Source organism: Hemitrygon akajei, chromosome 16 (assembly GCF_048418815.1).
Source record: "Hemitrygon akajei chromosome 16, sHemAka1.3, whole genome shotgun sequence".
Taxonomy (NCBI): Eukaryota; Metazoa; Chordata; class Chondrichthyes; order Myliobatiformes; family Dasyatidae; genus Hemitrygon; species Hemitrygon akajei.
Genome location: NC_133139.1, coordinates 77,191,376 through 77,207,218, shown reverse-complemented (window position 1 = coordinate 77,207,218; position 15,843 = coordinate 77,191,376). Strand labels below are relative to the sequence as shown.

At 40.3% G+C, this 15,843-nt stretch overlaps 1 protein-coding gene across 2 annotated transcripts in view; it reads left to right on the top strand.

The window, feature by feature from the left end:
• The window catches only part of LOC140740207 (cAMP-dependent protein kinase catalytic subunit alpha-like), a 204,292-nt gene that overhangs the window by 30,255 nt on the left and 158,194 nt on the right, over window positions 1-15,843 (top strand). The window contains exon 1 of one of the 2 annotated variants that reach the window (XM_073069248.1): window positions 8,141-8,736. The exons of the other annotated variant lie outside the window; for it this stretch is intronic. Coding sequence (XP_072925349.1) covers window positions 8,532-8,736 — 205 coding nt within the window. The 5' untranslated portion in view covers window positions 8,141-8,531. Of the gene's footprint in view, window positions 1-8,140; window positions 8,737-15,843 lie in introns of those variants that run through there. 2 annotated transcript variants of the gene reach the window in all.

Below are 15,843 nucleotides of genomic sequence, written 5' to 3'. Positions count from 1 at the left end.
CTTCAGAACATTTTGCCCTCATGGTTCACGCGTGAGACTCTAAGACTTGAACAAGAGTAGAAGGTAGGAGTAGATTGAGTGGGAATAAGGCAGAGGGACAGCAAGAGTGATGAATGAAGACAGAGTTTGAGGAGTGAGAAAGTTTGTACAAGGAATTATGTAATGAAAGGACACTGAGTGTAAGTATTGTAATGAAAATGCAGGGTATATGAATGATGATGGAATTGTTGCTAGAATGGGTTGTTATAGTGTAATTAATGTAGAGGTGCCTTACTGATGGCACTGCTGTGGAAGGAACCTGGCACAGACCTGCTCACTGCTGTGCTGGAAGCCTGGGTGCCAGGAACCTGGTGTGAATCCAGCCAAGAATTGCCAAAGGCTCAGTGTGAAGAGCCTGTCTGAAGTATAGTGTTGGCCAAGTTAGTTTGAGCTGTCTAGCCATTCAGCATTGAAATAGGGGGCTCAGGGCTGCAACCAGAACTGCTGGCTTGGTGAGGGCCATTGTTGAGGATTGGTTGTACCTTTTTCATGCATTGATAGACTGCCTGGGCCCTATGCTCTTCATCTATTATTAGATGTGGTTATTTAACTGCACAGCTTTCCCCACAACCCCAGCACAGAGATTCCTGTGGTTTCTGTGAGAGCTGCTGATGTATAGCTTCTGCAGCTAAACAGGTCAGCAATCTGGATGGGTTATCAAGACACAGATCAGATCTGCCGGTGGCCAGTGGTGGCCTTTACTCACTGTACTGGCCTACGTGCAACCCTGAAATCTGATCTGTACGCTGTGTGCCCACATTGCCTGTGTCAGCCCTGTTGAACAGTAGCCCTCACAAACAACCTCACTATACTAAACTGTGGATGATTTATTGCTGCCAGAGCCCAAGCTGATGGGAAGGATTCATGCCAAGTTCCAGGTACAATCATGCTTAGCAACAGCGAGAACAAGGGTTCATGCCAGATTTCCAGCATAGTCTGAGAGAATGTTATAAAGTACAGCAAGTACATACTAGTGAGAATTTGGACTGGAGAAGTAAGAAAGCAATACTGAATCATTACTCTGTGGGATAGCCCTAAGCCAACTACAAGTGGATTAAAGAAACCTTGTTATAAAGTTTTACCTTCACCACCTGTTACATCACACCTTTTTCAGCAATTGTCCCCAGTAGAGGCATTGTTGATCCTTAAAAACTGTGTTACTTATCTCCTGATTGGAAAGTCTCTGTGGCATCCTGGAACAGAGGATGTCCTTCCAGTGGTTAATGTGATCCAGGAGCCTTTTAGGATCTCAGTAAACCTGGGAGCATGTCCTCAAGCATTAATTGGTGTAGCCATCTGCAACATTTTCCAGCAGTTGGAAGAGTGCAGCTGCTGTTGTGTACCTGTGTCTTTCGGGACGTGGATTAGTCACAGCTGCAAAAAAACTGAAGTACAGCTTTTTAGTAACATCCACTACGGTGTTACACAAGAGAAACCTGACAGTCAAATGGACTGTGGAGTATTTGCGAAATTTCTATCTCAGGAGCATTTTGAAAAAAGAGATATAGAACTCCCTTTTTAATTGTGGGGGGGGGGTGGAATGGTGCTGACAGACTTAAGGATCGATGTCTTAAAATGTTAAGTAGTTTGTCCTCTTGATGGATGCTGTCTATTCTGCTGAATATTTCAAGTACTTCCTGCTTCTATTTCAGACTTGCAGCATATGGAGTATTCTGCTTTTCACTCTTTCTTAAATGCTGTTTGAATTCATCATTGATCTTGTCTCCCTTATGTTGCATGAGATGGTATAATTAGGGGAATAAATTAACATGTTCGGAGCAGCAGGATTCAGAAGAAATTTGTCTATGAAGTACATAGTGGACGTGTGCAGGATTTCTTGCTTACCTTTGCAATTCAGTGTAGGTCAACATTCCTGCTTCCTTTTCAAGTACTACTAGTGTGTTGCCCATCTTATCTTCTACCGCTAGCTGACAGAACTGTTGTTTTGCTTACACTGCATCTTTCAGTTTAGTCAACTGTCCCAATGAATCATTATCAAACAAAGTTCACATATATTGTGTGCAAATCTGGTCACCCCTATTACAAGAAGGATGTGAAATTTTTGGAAAGGCTGCAAAGAAATTTACCAGACCGCTGTCTGATCTTAGAGGGTTTGGGCAAACTTAGGTTATTTATTCTGGAGCATCAGCAGCTAAGGGAAGACCTGATTAAAATTTTATAAAATGATGAGATGCATAGATAAGCTAGACAGTCAGAATTTGCTTCCTGGACTGGAAGTGTCAAATACTAGTTGCCCTGTGTTTAAGGTGAGAGTGCGAAAGTTTAAAGGAATTGTGCGAGGCACACTTTTACACAAAGTATAGATACCTGGAACAAGCTGTCGGGTGGTGTTAAAGGCAGAGACGATTGTGGTATTTAAGAGTCTTACAGGTAAATACTTGAATGGAGGAATCTGGATCATGTACAGGGAGAAGAGATTTAGTTTAATTCAACATTGTGTTCAGTACAGATATTGTAGGCCTAAAGGCCTGTTCCTGTGCTGTTTTATGTTCTATCCATCTAAGAAAGAAGGGATTTTAAGGACCATCTTGGGGGACGATTGATCGGAGAGATAAATGGAAGGAATCTCATTTTTTGTACACCTGGGACCTGAAGAATGTGCTCTAGTGACAGGGACATAGAAACAGGCAGCATGCAGAAGGCCAGAACTAGAAAAGCATTAGAGGCCATGGAGTCACACAGCACAGAAACAGGCCCTTCTGCCAGATGTCAACCAGTCATTTACAGTAATCCTACATTAATCCCATTTTTTATTCTCCCCATATTCCCATCAATTCCCCCCAGATCTACACTTGAATCTACCATTCACACCAGAAGCAATTTATAGTGGCCAATCAACCTACCAAACAAGTTTGAGGTGTTTTGGAGAAAGGTGATAATAAGGGAAGGAGAGGGCTGTAAAAAGATAAGAATATGAAATAAGAATTTTAGAAGTTGGGGATGGTGCTGGCATAAGAGGCAGTCAAGTCAGTATGGACCTGCATTGTGAGTAACATATAAATGGAACTTGGTGTGAGTTGGAATTTGGGAAGTAGATCTTTGATTGTGTTCAGGTTTATGGGGGTGGCACATGACTTGTTCATTGTTTTCGCAGAGCATAACTGAGAACCTTTGTTCCACAAATAGCTCAGAACTCTCAGAATCTTAAAATGTTTCAGTTAGAGAATTCATCATATTTTGAAATCCAAGTGAGTATAGGCCCAACCTGTTGGCCTGCTCCACACAAGATGAATCCCCCTCTTCAGATGCAGGTACATCAGTTAGTTTAGTTTTTGAATTAATAGTCTTTTGATGTGTTTTCTCCTCAGAGGCTTGAACGCATTATTAACTCCTAAAATTTAGGAGTCTTGCTGGATTGTTAACAAGCAGGTGCTCACCAGTATGGTAGTGTTGTTAAGAGTGGCACAATTTTAAACAATCAAATTCTTGATCATTCAAAATAACCGATATAATATGGAAGTGTCAAGATGGTACCAGCAAACAATGCTTTCTCAGGTGACATCCTCTAGATAGTCCACACAACTGTTTATTTCACTTCTTCAATGTCTTTTTATCTTAACTGTGTTTCTGGAACTGTTAGAACCTGCGATTTACAGTTTGGAGATTGATTAAGTGATCTAGCATGTTGCTGTCTCCAAGAAAATTCCAGGAAGTGAATGACCTCAAGGTGAAGAAACTTAGGGACAGGGCCTGACCCCATAATGGACTCCATTTCTTGCTGATTAAAGTGTAGAGGAAGATTGAAACATTGAGACGAATGAACTAACCAAGCAAGTGTTCAGCACTGACTACCTGTTTCATGCTCACTGCTATGATGGAAGGTGTCTGTGTGTGACAGCCTGTCGCTTGCTGCTCCGGAGAGAAGGCCTCTGCATTCAAGTGGTCTCTCGCTCTCTTATCTCTAGCTACCTCTCCCTTGATGCTGTCGGAGAATGTTACTGAAGTTCTGCAATTTATGGATTTATAGACTGGACTGTAGCTCAAATTGATCTCTTTCAGCTTTGTTTTTTATGTTCACTGTTTTTGCCCATTCTTGTTGCAGTTTGGCACAATCTGTTAATTTGTGTGGGAGGGGTGTGTTTGGGTTTTGATGTTCTTGCCATTTGCACTATTTTTTTTGGCGTTGGGGGAGGGTCGGTTTGATGTTCTTGCCATTTGCTGGATTTTTTTGATGTGGGAGGGGGGATTGATGATGCCATTTGAGTGATTTGTTTTTTTTGTGTTGGGGGTTGCTTTTTCTTTGAACAACTTCCATAGTTTTCTTTGTTTCATGGCTTTCTGAAGAAGATGAATCTGAGCTGTGTACTGCATGCATACTTGGACAATTAATGAAGCTTTGAACCTTTTGAAGTTTTGGTTGAGTGGTGGGGATGGGGGAGGAGGTTGTTGTTTGCAGTCAGTCAGGAGCAAATTTTGATTATTTCAGTTCCAAAGCTGCTTTGTGAATGGCTTCAGTTCCTTAGCTTTTTTTTCATTTAATGCCATGTGTTCATATGAAATGAAGTTGAAACAATATTCAGTGTGAATCGACAGCTCATGTTCTAAACTGGCAGTCTTGAAAAGTTCCCCATTAAGAGGTGATTTTTTTTCCCCTCCTGTTAAACATTTTTCTGAAATAAAAACCCTTGCATAGAAGGATAGGATGAATACATTTATACTAACCTAGACAAGAAAGCTTGGGTCTTGAAACATAAAATAGTATGCCAGAGGAACAGGTCCTTCAGCCCATAATGTCTGTGCAGACTTTGATGCCAAATTAAATTATTATGTTCTATCTGCACATGATCATATCTCTCCATTCAGTGTATGTTCAAGTTCAAATTTGTTAACTGACTATACATATATACAGCTAAACAGAACAACGTTCCTCTGGCCCACGGTGCACCCATAGAATATATCACACAGAGCACATATTACTGTAAATAAGTTAATAATCTATAATTCAAAATGCATGTAATGCATAGCACAGGTAAACAGCGCACTGTCCTAGTGACTAGACCTCAGTGGTGGCAGGGTATTCATTAGTCTCACAGCCTGAGGAAAGAAGCTGTTACTCAATCTGGCAGTCATAACCCTGATACTCCTGTATCTCCTTCCTGATGGTAGTGGGCTATAGAAGTTGTGGGATATGTGGTAGGAATACTCGACAATACTTCATCTACAACGTTGTCAGTAAATGTCGCAAATAGTGGGGAATGAGATCCTGGCGATCCTCATTGGTTTTATCTCTGTGGGGTCTTGAGGCCCATTCATATGCTATTCAAAAGCCCCTTGTATGCAGTTTTCTATCATTTCTGTCCACATCCTATTTCTTGTGAGTAATAGGTACACATTTGCTGTATGGGATTTTTTTTAAGGCAGGAGACAGTTGCTGAACAGTTTCCAAATAGCGTCAGTCACATGCAGTTGTGTGGCTGTTAGATGCTACACCATGCTTGAAGCAATCAGTTTTTAAATAGTATCAGTTGCATGTGTTTGTGTTCAAAAAGCAGTGATTTTTGACACAAACACGAGAAATTCAGCAAATGCTGGAAATCCAAAGCATCTCTCACAAAATGATGGAGCAACTCAGCAGGTCAGACAGCATTTTTGTCACTGACAGTTGACACGAAATAAGCAGTAAGACGTCAGAACTGTTTTGTTCACTGTAGTTTCAAGGCATCAGGTTTGGAGATGCCAGAAATGGCTGAGACTGAAAATGAAATTATTTCACTACTTCAGCAAGTTAGGAATTATAAAGAATTTGAAGGCATCAACAAACATCTTGAATGTTAAAGTATAAATAACTATTTGGAGGGCGCATTCATCTAAAGTGGGGGTTTTCGATCTTTTTTGCCATGGACCAGTGCCATTAAGCAAGGTGTCTAAGGGTCCCAGGTTGGGAGCCACTGGTCTAAACCATTGTATGAAGGCAGCCTCGGATTCTGTGCTGATTTGGTTCATTTACTGTCAATCAAAAGAATATGGCAGATGAATTCCTCAATTGATAACTATTAGGAACTAATACAGTTTTATAGTACTGTAGAGGTATTGGTTTTCTAATTTGTTCTATATTTAATTTAAAATACATAAATTGTTGCTGCATTAAACAGTAGCTAGTCTTTTTATACCTCTAAGTTATTTCCAAGAAAATTTGGCTAATTGTGACAGCCGCTTAATTGGACCAAAATGTACTGTCCCATTGTATCCCAATTGAATGGAATCCAGGGCATCACCTTTTTTCAAATAAACTTTTATTTTAAAAAATTGTACTGAAAATAAGGTTGATGCTACAGCACAGCAGTTAGTGCTACTGCCTCATGGCCGCAGAGATCCATGTTCAATCCTGATTTCAGCTGCTCTTTGTGTGAAGTCTGCACATTCTTTCTGTGACGGCACTAGTTTTCAGTACATACTCCAGTTTCCTCCTACTTCCCAGGACGTAGTTGTAAGTTAACTACCTTGTTAATCAGGTAGATAAATTCCCCTTGGTGTAGCTAAGCGGAAAATGAACCAAAGAGGAGTTGACGGGCTTGTGAGAATAATTTGTAGAGTGACAAAGAAATAGGAGAGGACCTGAGACTTAAGGAATCGATTTGCTAGAAGCCAGCATGGATCATGTAGAAGAAATTACTATGTTCTGTCATCACAAGCAAGAAAGAAATGGGGAAACAGATTTCCATTTCAAATATCTGGTTGTCTTCACTCATCCATTAAGTTATTTCCTTCTGTCATGTTATGGGAAATATTAATGTGAACGTAGAATCCTTTGGCCCTTATTTGCTGTGCAAATTTTTTAAAGCAACCTTTTTTTTCCACCACTCTGTAATAAGGCATGATAGTAGACAGATGTAAATGAGAATTCCTGTAATAGTTATCAGTAACTGGTATGTATACAATACTTCGTGCTACTCAGTCAAGTGATTATTGTTGCCATAAATGCTGAAACTGATAACTATTACATTACCAGTTAAGTAACTGGTAATGTACCAGTTCCTGTAGCACTTCCTAAATCTGTGACCTCCACCACCAAGGATGAGAGAAGCAGGTACATTGGAATATCAATACCTGTAAGTTTCCTTTCAAGTTACACATCATCCTAATTTGGAAATGTAAAGCTGGCCCTTTATTATTGCTGGGTCTAAATCCTGGTGTTGCTTTGCCCAATAACTCCCCAAGCTCACCAAAGCCACTCCAGCTGTCCAGGAAAGCCATTAACATCCAACCTTTCAAGGGTAGTTCAGCTTGGACAATAAGAGTTTGCTCTGCTGAGGTCTGAGGAAAAAGTGAATGAATAAATGAATATAATCTTAGTGTTGGGTTCCAGACTATTGAGACATGCACAGTTAAACTGTGGCAAATCACTTTTATTCTCTCTGTATTCTGTACCCATTTCCGCTCTCCTGGTTTTGCTTTTGCTGTACTTTGTGATAAGACTTGTTCCTAATCCTCATTGCCCACCCCCTCCCTCTGTGTCCTCTCCTGGTTTGATCTATTCACAGTTGCTGCCCTCAACCTGTGGTTCAGAGGAGATATGAAACAGAGCAAGTAATCCATGAAACTTCTGTTACAGTATCTAGTGTAACATTACATTACACTGCTTACCTAAAATAGATGCCTGTGTACAAAATTAAAAATTAGTCATCCTCATTATCATTGCCTTCTGAATTTTAGTCTGCCCATTAGGGGTGATAAATGGCTCTTGTGGCTGTTTTGTTACATATATCAGTGAAGTATTAAATCAAAGTGATCTTGTTTCATAATGGAATTGAACAGCTGCTGTTACTGAGAAAGTTGGTCGCTTTTGTTCTGGTTATTTACAGTGATAGAACTCCAAGTGTTTTTTTCAATCTCCTTGCTAATTTTCTTTACTGCACTACCACCCAGTCTCTGACTGATTAATATATTCTTAAGGAAGTTGATGTTTGAAAAGGGGAGGGTTTGTTAGTGTTAGTAGATGCGTTGAAGTATGACTAAATATGTTTGAAAGGTGTGTACCAAATGTAGATTGACATGTTTGCTAATCTTTGCAAAGTGTGCCTTCCGACTCATATTACAAGCTTTGCTGTCTGCCGCCTCACAGTTGCTTTAGTAATTGTGCGAAGCAGACGGTAGAAGCATTGCTCTGAACGTGTTCTGCCTGAATTTCCAAAGGGTTACTGTGAGCAATATGACCAAACTTACCACATCATTGGCCTGAAGCCAGAAGGAAGTTTTTTTTGTGTTCTTACTGTCTTTTAAGCAACCAGCTGGAAGCAGAGTGTATTAGTATCAGTGCTGCTGTGGATTGCTGCTTTTTAATGTGTATCACCAGGAAGGTGTGCGGTTTACTGCAGACTGCTTGGCTAGCCTGTGCATTAGTTCCATTTGCTGAGTGAAGCCAGGATGTTGTTTGAGTCTTGCTGTTAAAATCAGCTCCTTTTTTCTCTGTTGTGACTGTTGATGACACAAGACAAAGAAAGAAGAAACCTGCGGATCTATGTTTTAAAATCATGAATCAATGTTCAGAGGTGACCTGTCAACGAGCTGCTGATCGCAAAGGGTCAAAAATGTCCTCTGCTTTTCAAAAACTTGAGAACTTGGCCATAAGGCTTTTTAACAGGAATACACGGGGGTCTTCACAGGACTTTGAAACGGCAGGTTCAGAAAGTGACACCAGACAGGAATCGGAGCACTGTTTAGCCTGGAACTTGCACAGTGAGTGTCTATTTATATACTAAAAAGCTATCTCCTCTTTTTGACCAATTTAATGCTTGACTGAATTCCCAAGCTACTGTTAATTAAATGCTCAATGTGGTATCACTTCTTAATTGCAGCGTATTTGAATATTTGCTTATGGCTGGGGGGATTTGAGCTGTAATGAAATACCTGAATTATAAGCATGATGAAAAGCTGTTTGCTTAATTTACTGTGCAGTGCTTTCATGGAGAAGCTCAGTTACCCTTGGATTTCAGGTCCAAGTGCAGGTGCTGCAGCTCTTTGTGCAGAGAACCCAACCGGCTCAACACAGAGCATCTTCTCATTTGAATATCTGTCAGGACTAAGCTGCTTTTGATATTTCAGTGCTGCCAGTGTAAAGGCCGTGTTGAATTTAGTGCAGCAGTAGGTTTGCCGGTTTACTCAGCTGTTCTCTGTGAATAAGACAAGATGCTTATAACTTGACCTCTAGGTTTCTTTTTAAAATGCATTAGAATGGGGTATTGCTTTATGGTTTATTGCCCCATGGGACTTGGGTTTTAATTCAATGTAAGTATTGGATTACATTGTGATTCCTATAAGCAGGGATCATAAAAAAGTGATTGTGGCCTGTATCAGACTAGTTTGTCTTGCGTTTTGGCTCCAAAACTGCCGTTAGGGAAATAGGTGTCTGAGGTTAGGATAGAAGAGCGGGTGCTTTACTCTCCTTGAATATGCCTTTGACCTTGGGAATGTTTGATGTTGATATTGTCTCCATTGGAAATTATAGAGTCATCCTGGGCTGTTTGGCCCATTTCATCTGTGATAGATCTTTCGGCATACATACAATGATTTCCTTTTCAATTGTATATCCAAATCACTTTTGAGACATTACCAGTGAATCTGCTGTCAATGTTGTTTCAGAAAGTGTATCCTAAAGCATTTAAACAAAATATATCCTAATTGGTTATAGAGTTGTAGAGTGTGTAGACCTTTGCCCTGACTTGCATGTGCTGACCAAGGTTCCCGTCCAAACCAGTCCGCATTTGGCCGTATCACTCTGGACTTGTATCTATGTAATCATCCAAATGCCTTTTTAAACATTGTAATTCTAACCCTTCCCCACTCCTCCGAACTATTTCTTCCTGCCACTTGTTCCGTATACCCACCAAAAAAGAATAAGTTGCCTTGTGGGTCCGTTTTAATCTTCTCCCTCTCACATTAAATCCATATCCTCCAGTCTAAGTTAGGTCTCCCTAACTTGAAGAAAAGATTTTGGCTATTCACCTTGTCTTTGCTCCTTCTGATTTTTATATACCCCTATAAGGCCACCGCTTACCTTCCTATGCTCCAGGGGTTAAGGTCCTAGTTTATGCAGCCTCTTCTTATAACCCAAGTTTTCCAGTCCTGATAAAGTGAAGGGTTTTGACCTGAAATATTGTCTGTTTACCCTTTTCTATAGATGCTGTCTGGCCTGTTGAGTTCCTCCAGCATTTTGCGTATATTACTTGATTTCCAGCATCTGCAGATTTTCTCTTGTTTGTGGTAAAACCTTTGTACATATTTTAGGTTATCTTGAATTTGCAGCCTCCTACCCTTCAGTGGAACTCTTCCTCCATAGATCTTTCAAACCCCCCCCCCCTTTAAATATCTAACACTTTTAATAATTTGTTCAACAGTTTCAGCTATTTTTATTTGTTCCTCCGCTTCTTTACCCCATGCCTCTTTGCTGTTACAACTGGCTTTTGTAAAATAGTGACACTTTTTATATTGCATGTTCTCACGAGTGGCTAGTGGCACATCTAACAGAACTGCTGTTTCACAGCTCCAATGACTTGGATTCTATCCTGACCTCTTGTATTTTCTGTAAGGAATTTGTGCATTCCCTCTGTGATAGGGTGTGTCTCTTCTGGGTGCTTCGGTTTTCTCCGACATCTCAGGAGTGCGGATTGGATAGGTTAAATGGTTGCAGTAAGAATGTCATAGTGCAGGTGAGCATCTGAATCTGGGGAGAACTGAAGAGAATGTAGGGAAAATGTGGGGTTAATGAGTTAATTAGGTAAATGGATATTGATTGGCGCTAACTCAGTGTGCCAGTGGGCATGTTTCATGCTGCATGGCTCTGTTTCCTCTCAAGCTGCTTCACTGTGTTCTTTTGTGTTAGGTTGTTAATGTCACACCTGCCCATTTCACCAGTGTGTGAAGTCTACTAATTTTTCACTGATTAATATATTTACAAATGTTTCTGTTGTCTTCAGAATATGAAATGCCACCTTGTACTCCTGGGATCATCATTTGTAATTTTTTCCCCACATGCTTGTTGCTTGCCATTTTTGACATCAATTCCTTTGTGCAAATCAAATGAAAGATGTTCAGTTGAAAATTGGCTGAAAATGGAATTGTGCTCAATTCTAGGTATCTTTCATTCATGGGGAAATTCATTTCCTCCCATTTTCAGAGGATATTTTTAATATGACTGTCCCAGATAGCACCAACAGCAATGATCGATAGATAGATAGATAGATACTTTATTCATCCCCATGGGGAAATTCAACATTTTTTCCAATGTCCCAATGTGAGCACATACAGTTTGTCTCCAACATGATCTTAAACCCAAAACAAGTACTTATAACTGTTTTCTGCTCTCAAAGCTATTATTTAAAGGGTTTAAACTCAAACTACATTCTTTGAGATCGGTGTCTGCTGTAATATCAATTCAACTTTCACAAATCCCTGAATTGCTATGTCCATGAAAATCCAAGACTCCATGCTTCCTAGTATTTGGCTCTTCCAGTGGTGACCTTTTCTATGTTTGCTTATTCTTCACTGCTGGATTGAAGGGTCACCCAAATCTCAAACACATGAAGAAACTTCATTGAATTGAAGGGCAAGTAAATGCAGACAGAGGGGACAGTGCAGGTATTAATGACCATACCCTAGCCAGGTTAGTCCTTGAACCCATCTTCCAGCAATTTGCTGCCGGGGTGCCTGGCTATAAGTTTGTAGTACCTCTGTGGCCTCCTTCCATGAGGTGTGTTTCTGGCATCCCCTAGCATACCACTCGCTCACTACAGCATCCATTCCCTTGTAGCTGGAGATATGCTGTTATTATTATGCTTTGGCTATTGGAGCCAGCTGCAGAGAGTGCACCTGCATGGATAAGTACTGTCATCTGCAAAAACTTGCAAATGATCAATAAGGTACACAACTCTGAAACTGACACACTGCTGCATAACACAAGGGTACCTGCAGCATTGTTCTTTGAGTTTTCCATTTGAAGATCTCACACTGTATGCAATTTTTACATTTGGAATTAAGATGACCTGAAACACACTTTCAATGACTTTAAAATGCAGTAAAGCAACATTTATTTTAGGCTTTTGTATTCTCACAGCAGCTGCCTCTTTAATCCCATGGGCTTCAGATTTGCTAATATATTTTGAACAGCATACACGTCAAACAAGTACTGATGGTTCAGGTCAGTTTAGCCAGTGGATTTAGCAGCTCCTAAACTACTTTGGGACTGTGCAGTGTTGGCTGATCATAGATGGGTGATGGTGGAGAGCACTGCATTTATTCATCTTTGGATTGATAGAAAATTGAGCAAGATGCCTGTACCAAATAGTATTTGTGTGACTGTGGGTCGGAATTTACATTAGTCATTTATTTATTTACTTATTTATTTAGAGATGCATGTAAGTTGTTGGCTGAAAATGTAAGCCGTCTCGTCACATAGAACGGCATGCCAACATCTGCATTTGAGGCCTAAGACATATGTGGAAATCGGCACTTAGGCAGGCAGAGTAAGACTTCGAATATTTGAGTAGCTGGGACCTTGAATGGAGAGAATGGGGTCAATCAAGACTTTTGAGTTCAGTATGAGAAATTAGGGAAGTTGGGTCAGGGCTGAAGTTAACTCGATAGAGAAGTAGTCAGGAGCTTTAGTAATGTCAGCAGCAATTGGTTGGGAGTGTGTGTACAGTGGGAGCAAAGCATAGGTGGAACATAACCCTCAGGGTGAATGTGCCATATAGAATGGCATAGACCAAATAAAGATGGTCTCTTTTATGTGACAGAAAAGCAGGCTTTGCCTTCTTTGAAGGTCAGATTGAATGTGAGATATCTGGATCATTTACAGACCTGGGCATGTAAATGCATTTTGTGTGTTTGATGTCAAAATTTGCATTACATATCATTTGCTATGTCTGCAAATATACAGGACCTCTGTGAATAGATGTCTCAGACAGAGGAGGGTGCAGAACAAATTCGCCAAACTTTACAACAAGTACATTAAGGAAGCAATTCAAAGTTCGGAAAACATTTATTATCAAAGTATGTATGCAGTATACAACCCTGAGATTTGTCTTTCTGAAAATGGCCACAAAACAAAGAAAGACCATGGAACTCATTCAGAGAAAACATCAAGCACGCAATGCACAAAAAAAACAACAAATCATGCAAATGGCAAAAAAAAGAGTGAATAACACACAGAATATTAAACATCAAATTGCAGAGTCCTTGAAATGGTATAGGAATATTCAGTTTAGTTCAGTTAAATTTAGTGCAGTTGCATTCGTTGACTGCAGGTCACAGAGCCAGTCCATCCTGATCAATTTAAAAGATGGAGTAACAGGAAACACATACAACATGAAATGCAGAGTCCAATCCACAAACCACGTTGATCAAACCTTGCCTAAGGCCCAGGATTCCTGCACATCTCTGGCAGCAAGACTTGTCAAATGCAGACAGACGGCACTGTACACCTGCTCATCTTCAATTCTCATCCTCGTTGATTGCAATTTTGCTTGCCTTTTTAATTGGCAAGTTGGTCAAAAATTGGAGCCAATCAAGGGATCACACTCCATCATTAGGCCATGCACTCTGTTCTCAACCACGCCGAATTCCCGTGGAGACAGCAAAAGTGCAGGTTGCTCAGTTGGCCCAAAAACACATTATCTATTCGTACACACATCAGTAGTAGAATGATATTTTAAAGGAGAAGAAGAATAGTTTTATGAATGCCACTGTTAGTCATATGTGCCATCTTGTCTCAGTCTTTAAATTGAGTTAGCTTTTAAATTGAATTCCTTTACCTACCACACCAAATTTCTAAGCTATGAAATATACACATGTGACTTAGTCAGCTGCAAAATAAATCTCATCGTAGAGTCCATTATGAAGGAGCCTCTATAACTTCTTGTGAAACCAACAGTCCACTTCAGCCAGCAGTGTCAGCTTTTTACTTCAATGTAATAGCTACTACAGCATAATATGATATGAAACTGATTGAGATGTGGCTGAGAAATGTGATGCTGCAAGTATTTTAAGTTTATAGCTGGAATGTGTATTGCACTTTAAGAAAAAACAAGCTTAGCCTGAACTCTGGAACTAGTTATGTTCAAGCTAAGTTGTTCCAATTCGTTTGCAATACTGGCGTCTACCTGACAATATGGAAGGCTGCTCACCAGCACTTTGTGATGAACTTACGAATGGACAACAAATGCTGGCTATGCTGAACACTGAATAATGGCCTGTTTACAAAAAACATAGGACAGTTCCAACCCAGTGAAACTACCTAATCAGTAACAATTGTTGGAAGATATTTCAATACTCAAAGAGATCATTGTAAATTGATGCTTGATGGTCAGCAGTACCTTGAAAGGCTTGTTCTCATATGATTTTGTAACACTTCCTCACCAAAAATCTGCCCATTGACACCCAGTTTGTATTGCACTGTGACCATTCAGTGCAGACCTTCTCAAAAAAAATCCAGAAAAAACTGGATTCCAGAGGTGAGTTGAACAGTGATTGGCATTTGGCAGAGTGTGACGTCAACTAAGTCGATGGGCATCGAAGAAATCATACATGGCACGGAGAAACATAGTTGTGGATGTTGTTTACTAATAGTATTGGCCTCAGGGCATCACTGCAAGAGCTCCTCTGGGCAGTGTCCTAGGTCCACCCTCAACAGTTGCTTCATCGGTAACCAACTTTCCAACATAAGATCCATGTTTTGATTGTTCAGTAATGATTGCAGTTTTGATTCTGGTTGCAACTCAGCTAATGACTGTTTACAGCAAGACTTGATCATCATTTAGACATGAGCTGATAAATGGCAGTTAAAACTTGCATAGCTGAATACTAGGTATAACCATTTTCATCAGGAAAGAGTGTAATCATCTTGATATTACCATTATAAATGGTAAACTGACCAACCACAAAACATGGCTACAGAGCAAGTCTGAGTCTGGTTATCATGGTGTATGTGATTTGCATCCTAATACCCCAAAGCCTTTCCACCATCCTCAAGGAACAAGTAGAGAAGTGTGATGGATTCCACTTGCCAGGAAGATTACATCACTAACAACTGCCAAGAAGCTTGACAACACCCAGGATAAAGCATTCTAAATAATTGGGATTTCATCAACTGTTGAAACACTTACTCACCAAGTTTACTTTGACAGTACCTCCCAAACTCATCCACTTTCACCATGAAATCCAAAGGCAGAAGGCAAAATGGAATGCCAGCATCAGCTGTTTATCTCATCTACGTTAAAATGCCCTGGGTCTGAATCCTAGCATTTCCTCACCCAAAAGCACTGTGGAATCACTTTCATTACAAGGACTGCTGTGGACCAAGAAGGCTGCTCACCAGCACTTCCTGATGAACTTAGGAATGGACAATAAATGCTGGCTATGCCAGTGATATCCACATCCTGAAAACTGAATAAATAAATGAAGGCAAATCTCCTTTTCACAATATAGCACTCTAATGGACGGTGAAGGAGGACATCTTTTTTTGTTGGAGAAAGCGTAAGTGTGGGAATAAAGATTTTATAAGTTGAACCATAATTCAATGAGAGTGTAACCTGTGTAACTGACTGTTGCCCAGTAGCACTTGTATCCACAGTAATGAAGTGTTTTGAGAGGTTGGTGTTGAGGCTCCTGTCTCAGTGGTCACTTGAATCTGTTCTAATTTGGCTATGGAAGCAATAGGTTTACAGCAGATGCTACCTCGTTGGCTCTTCACACAACCCTGGAACATCTAGCCAGCAAAGATGCGTACACCAGGATGCTCTTTATCGATTACAGTTCAGCATTTAATGCCATCATCCCCTCAAAACTAAT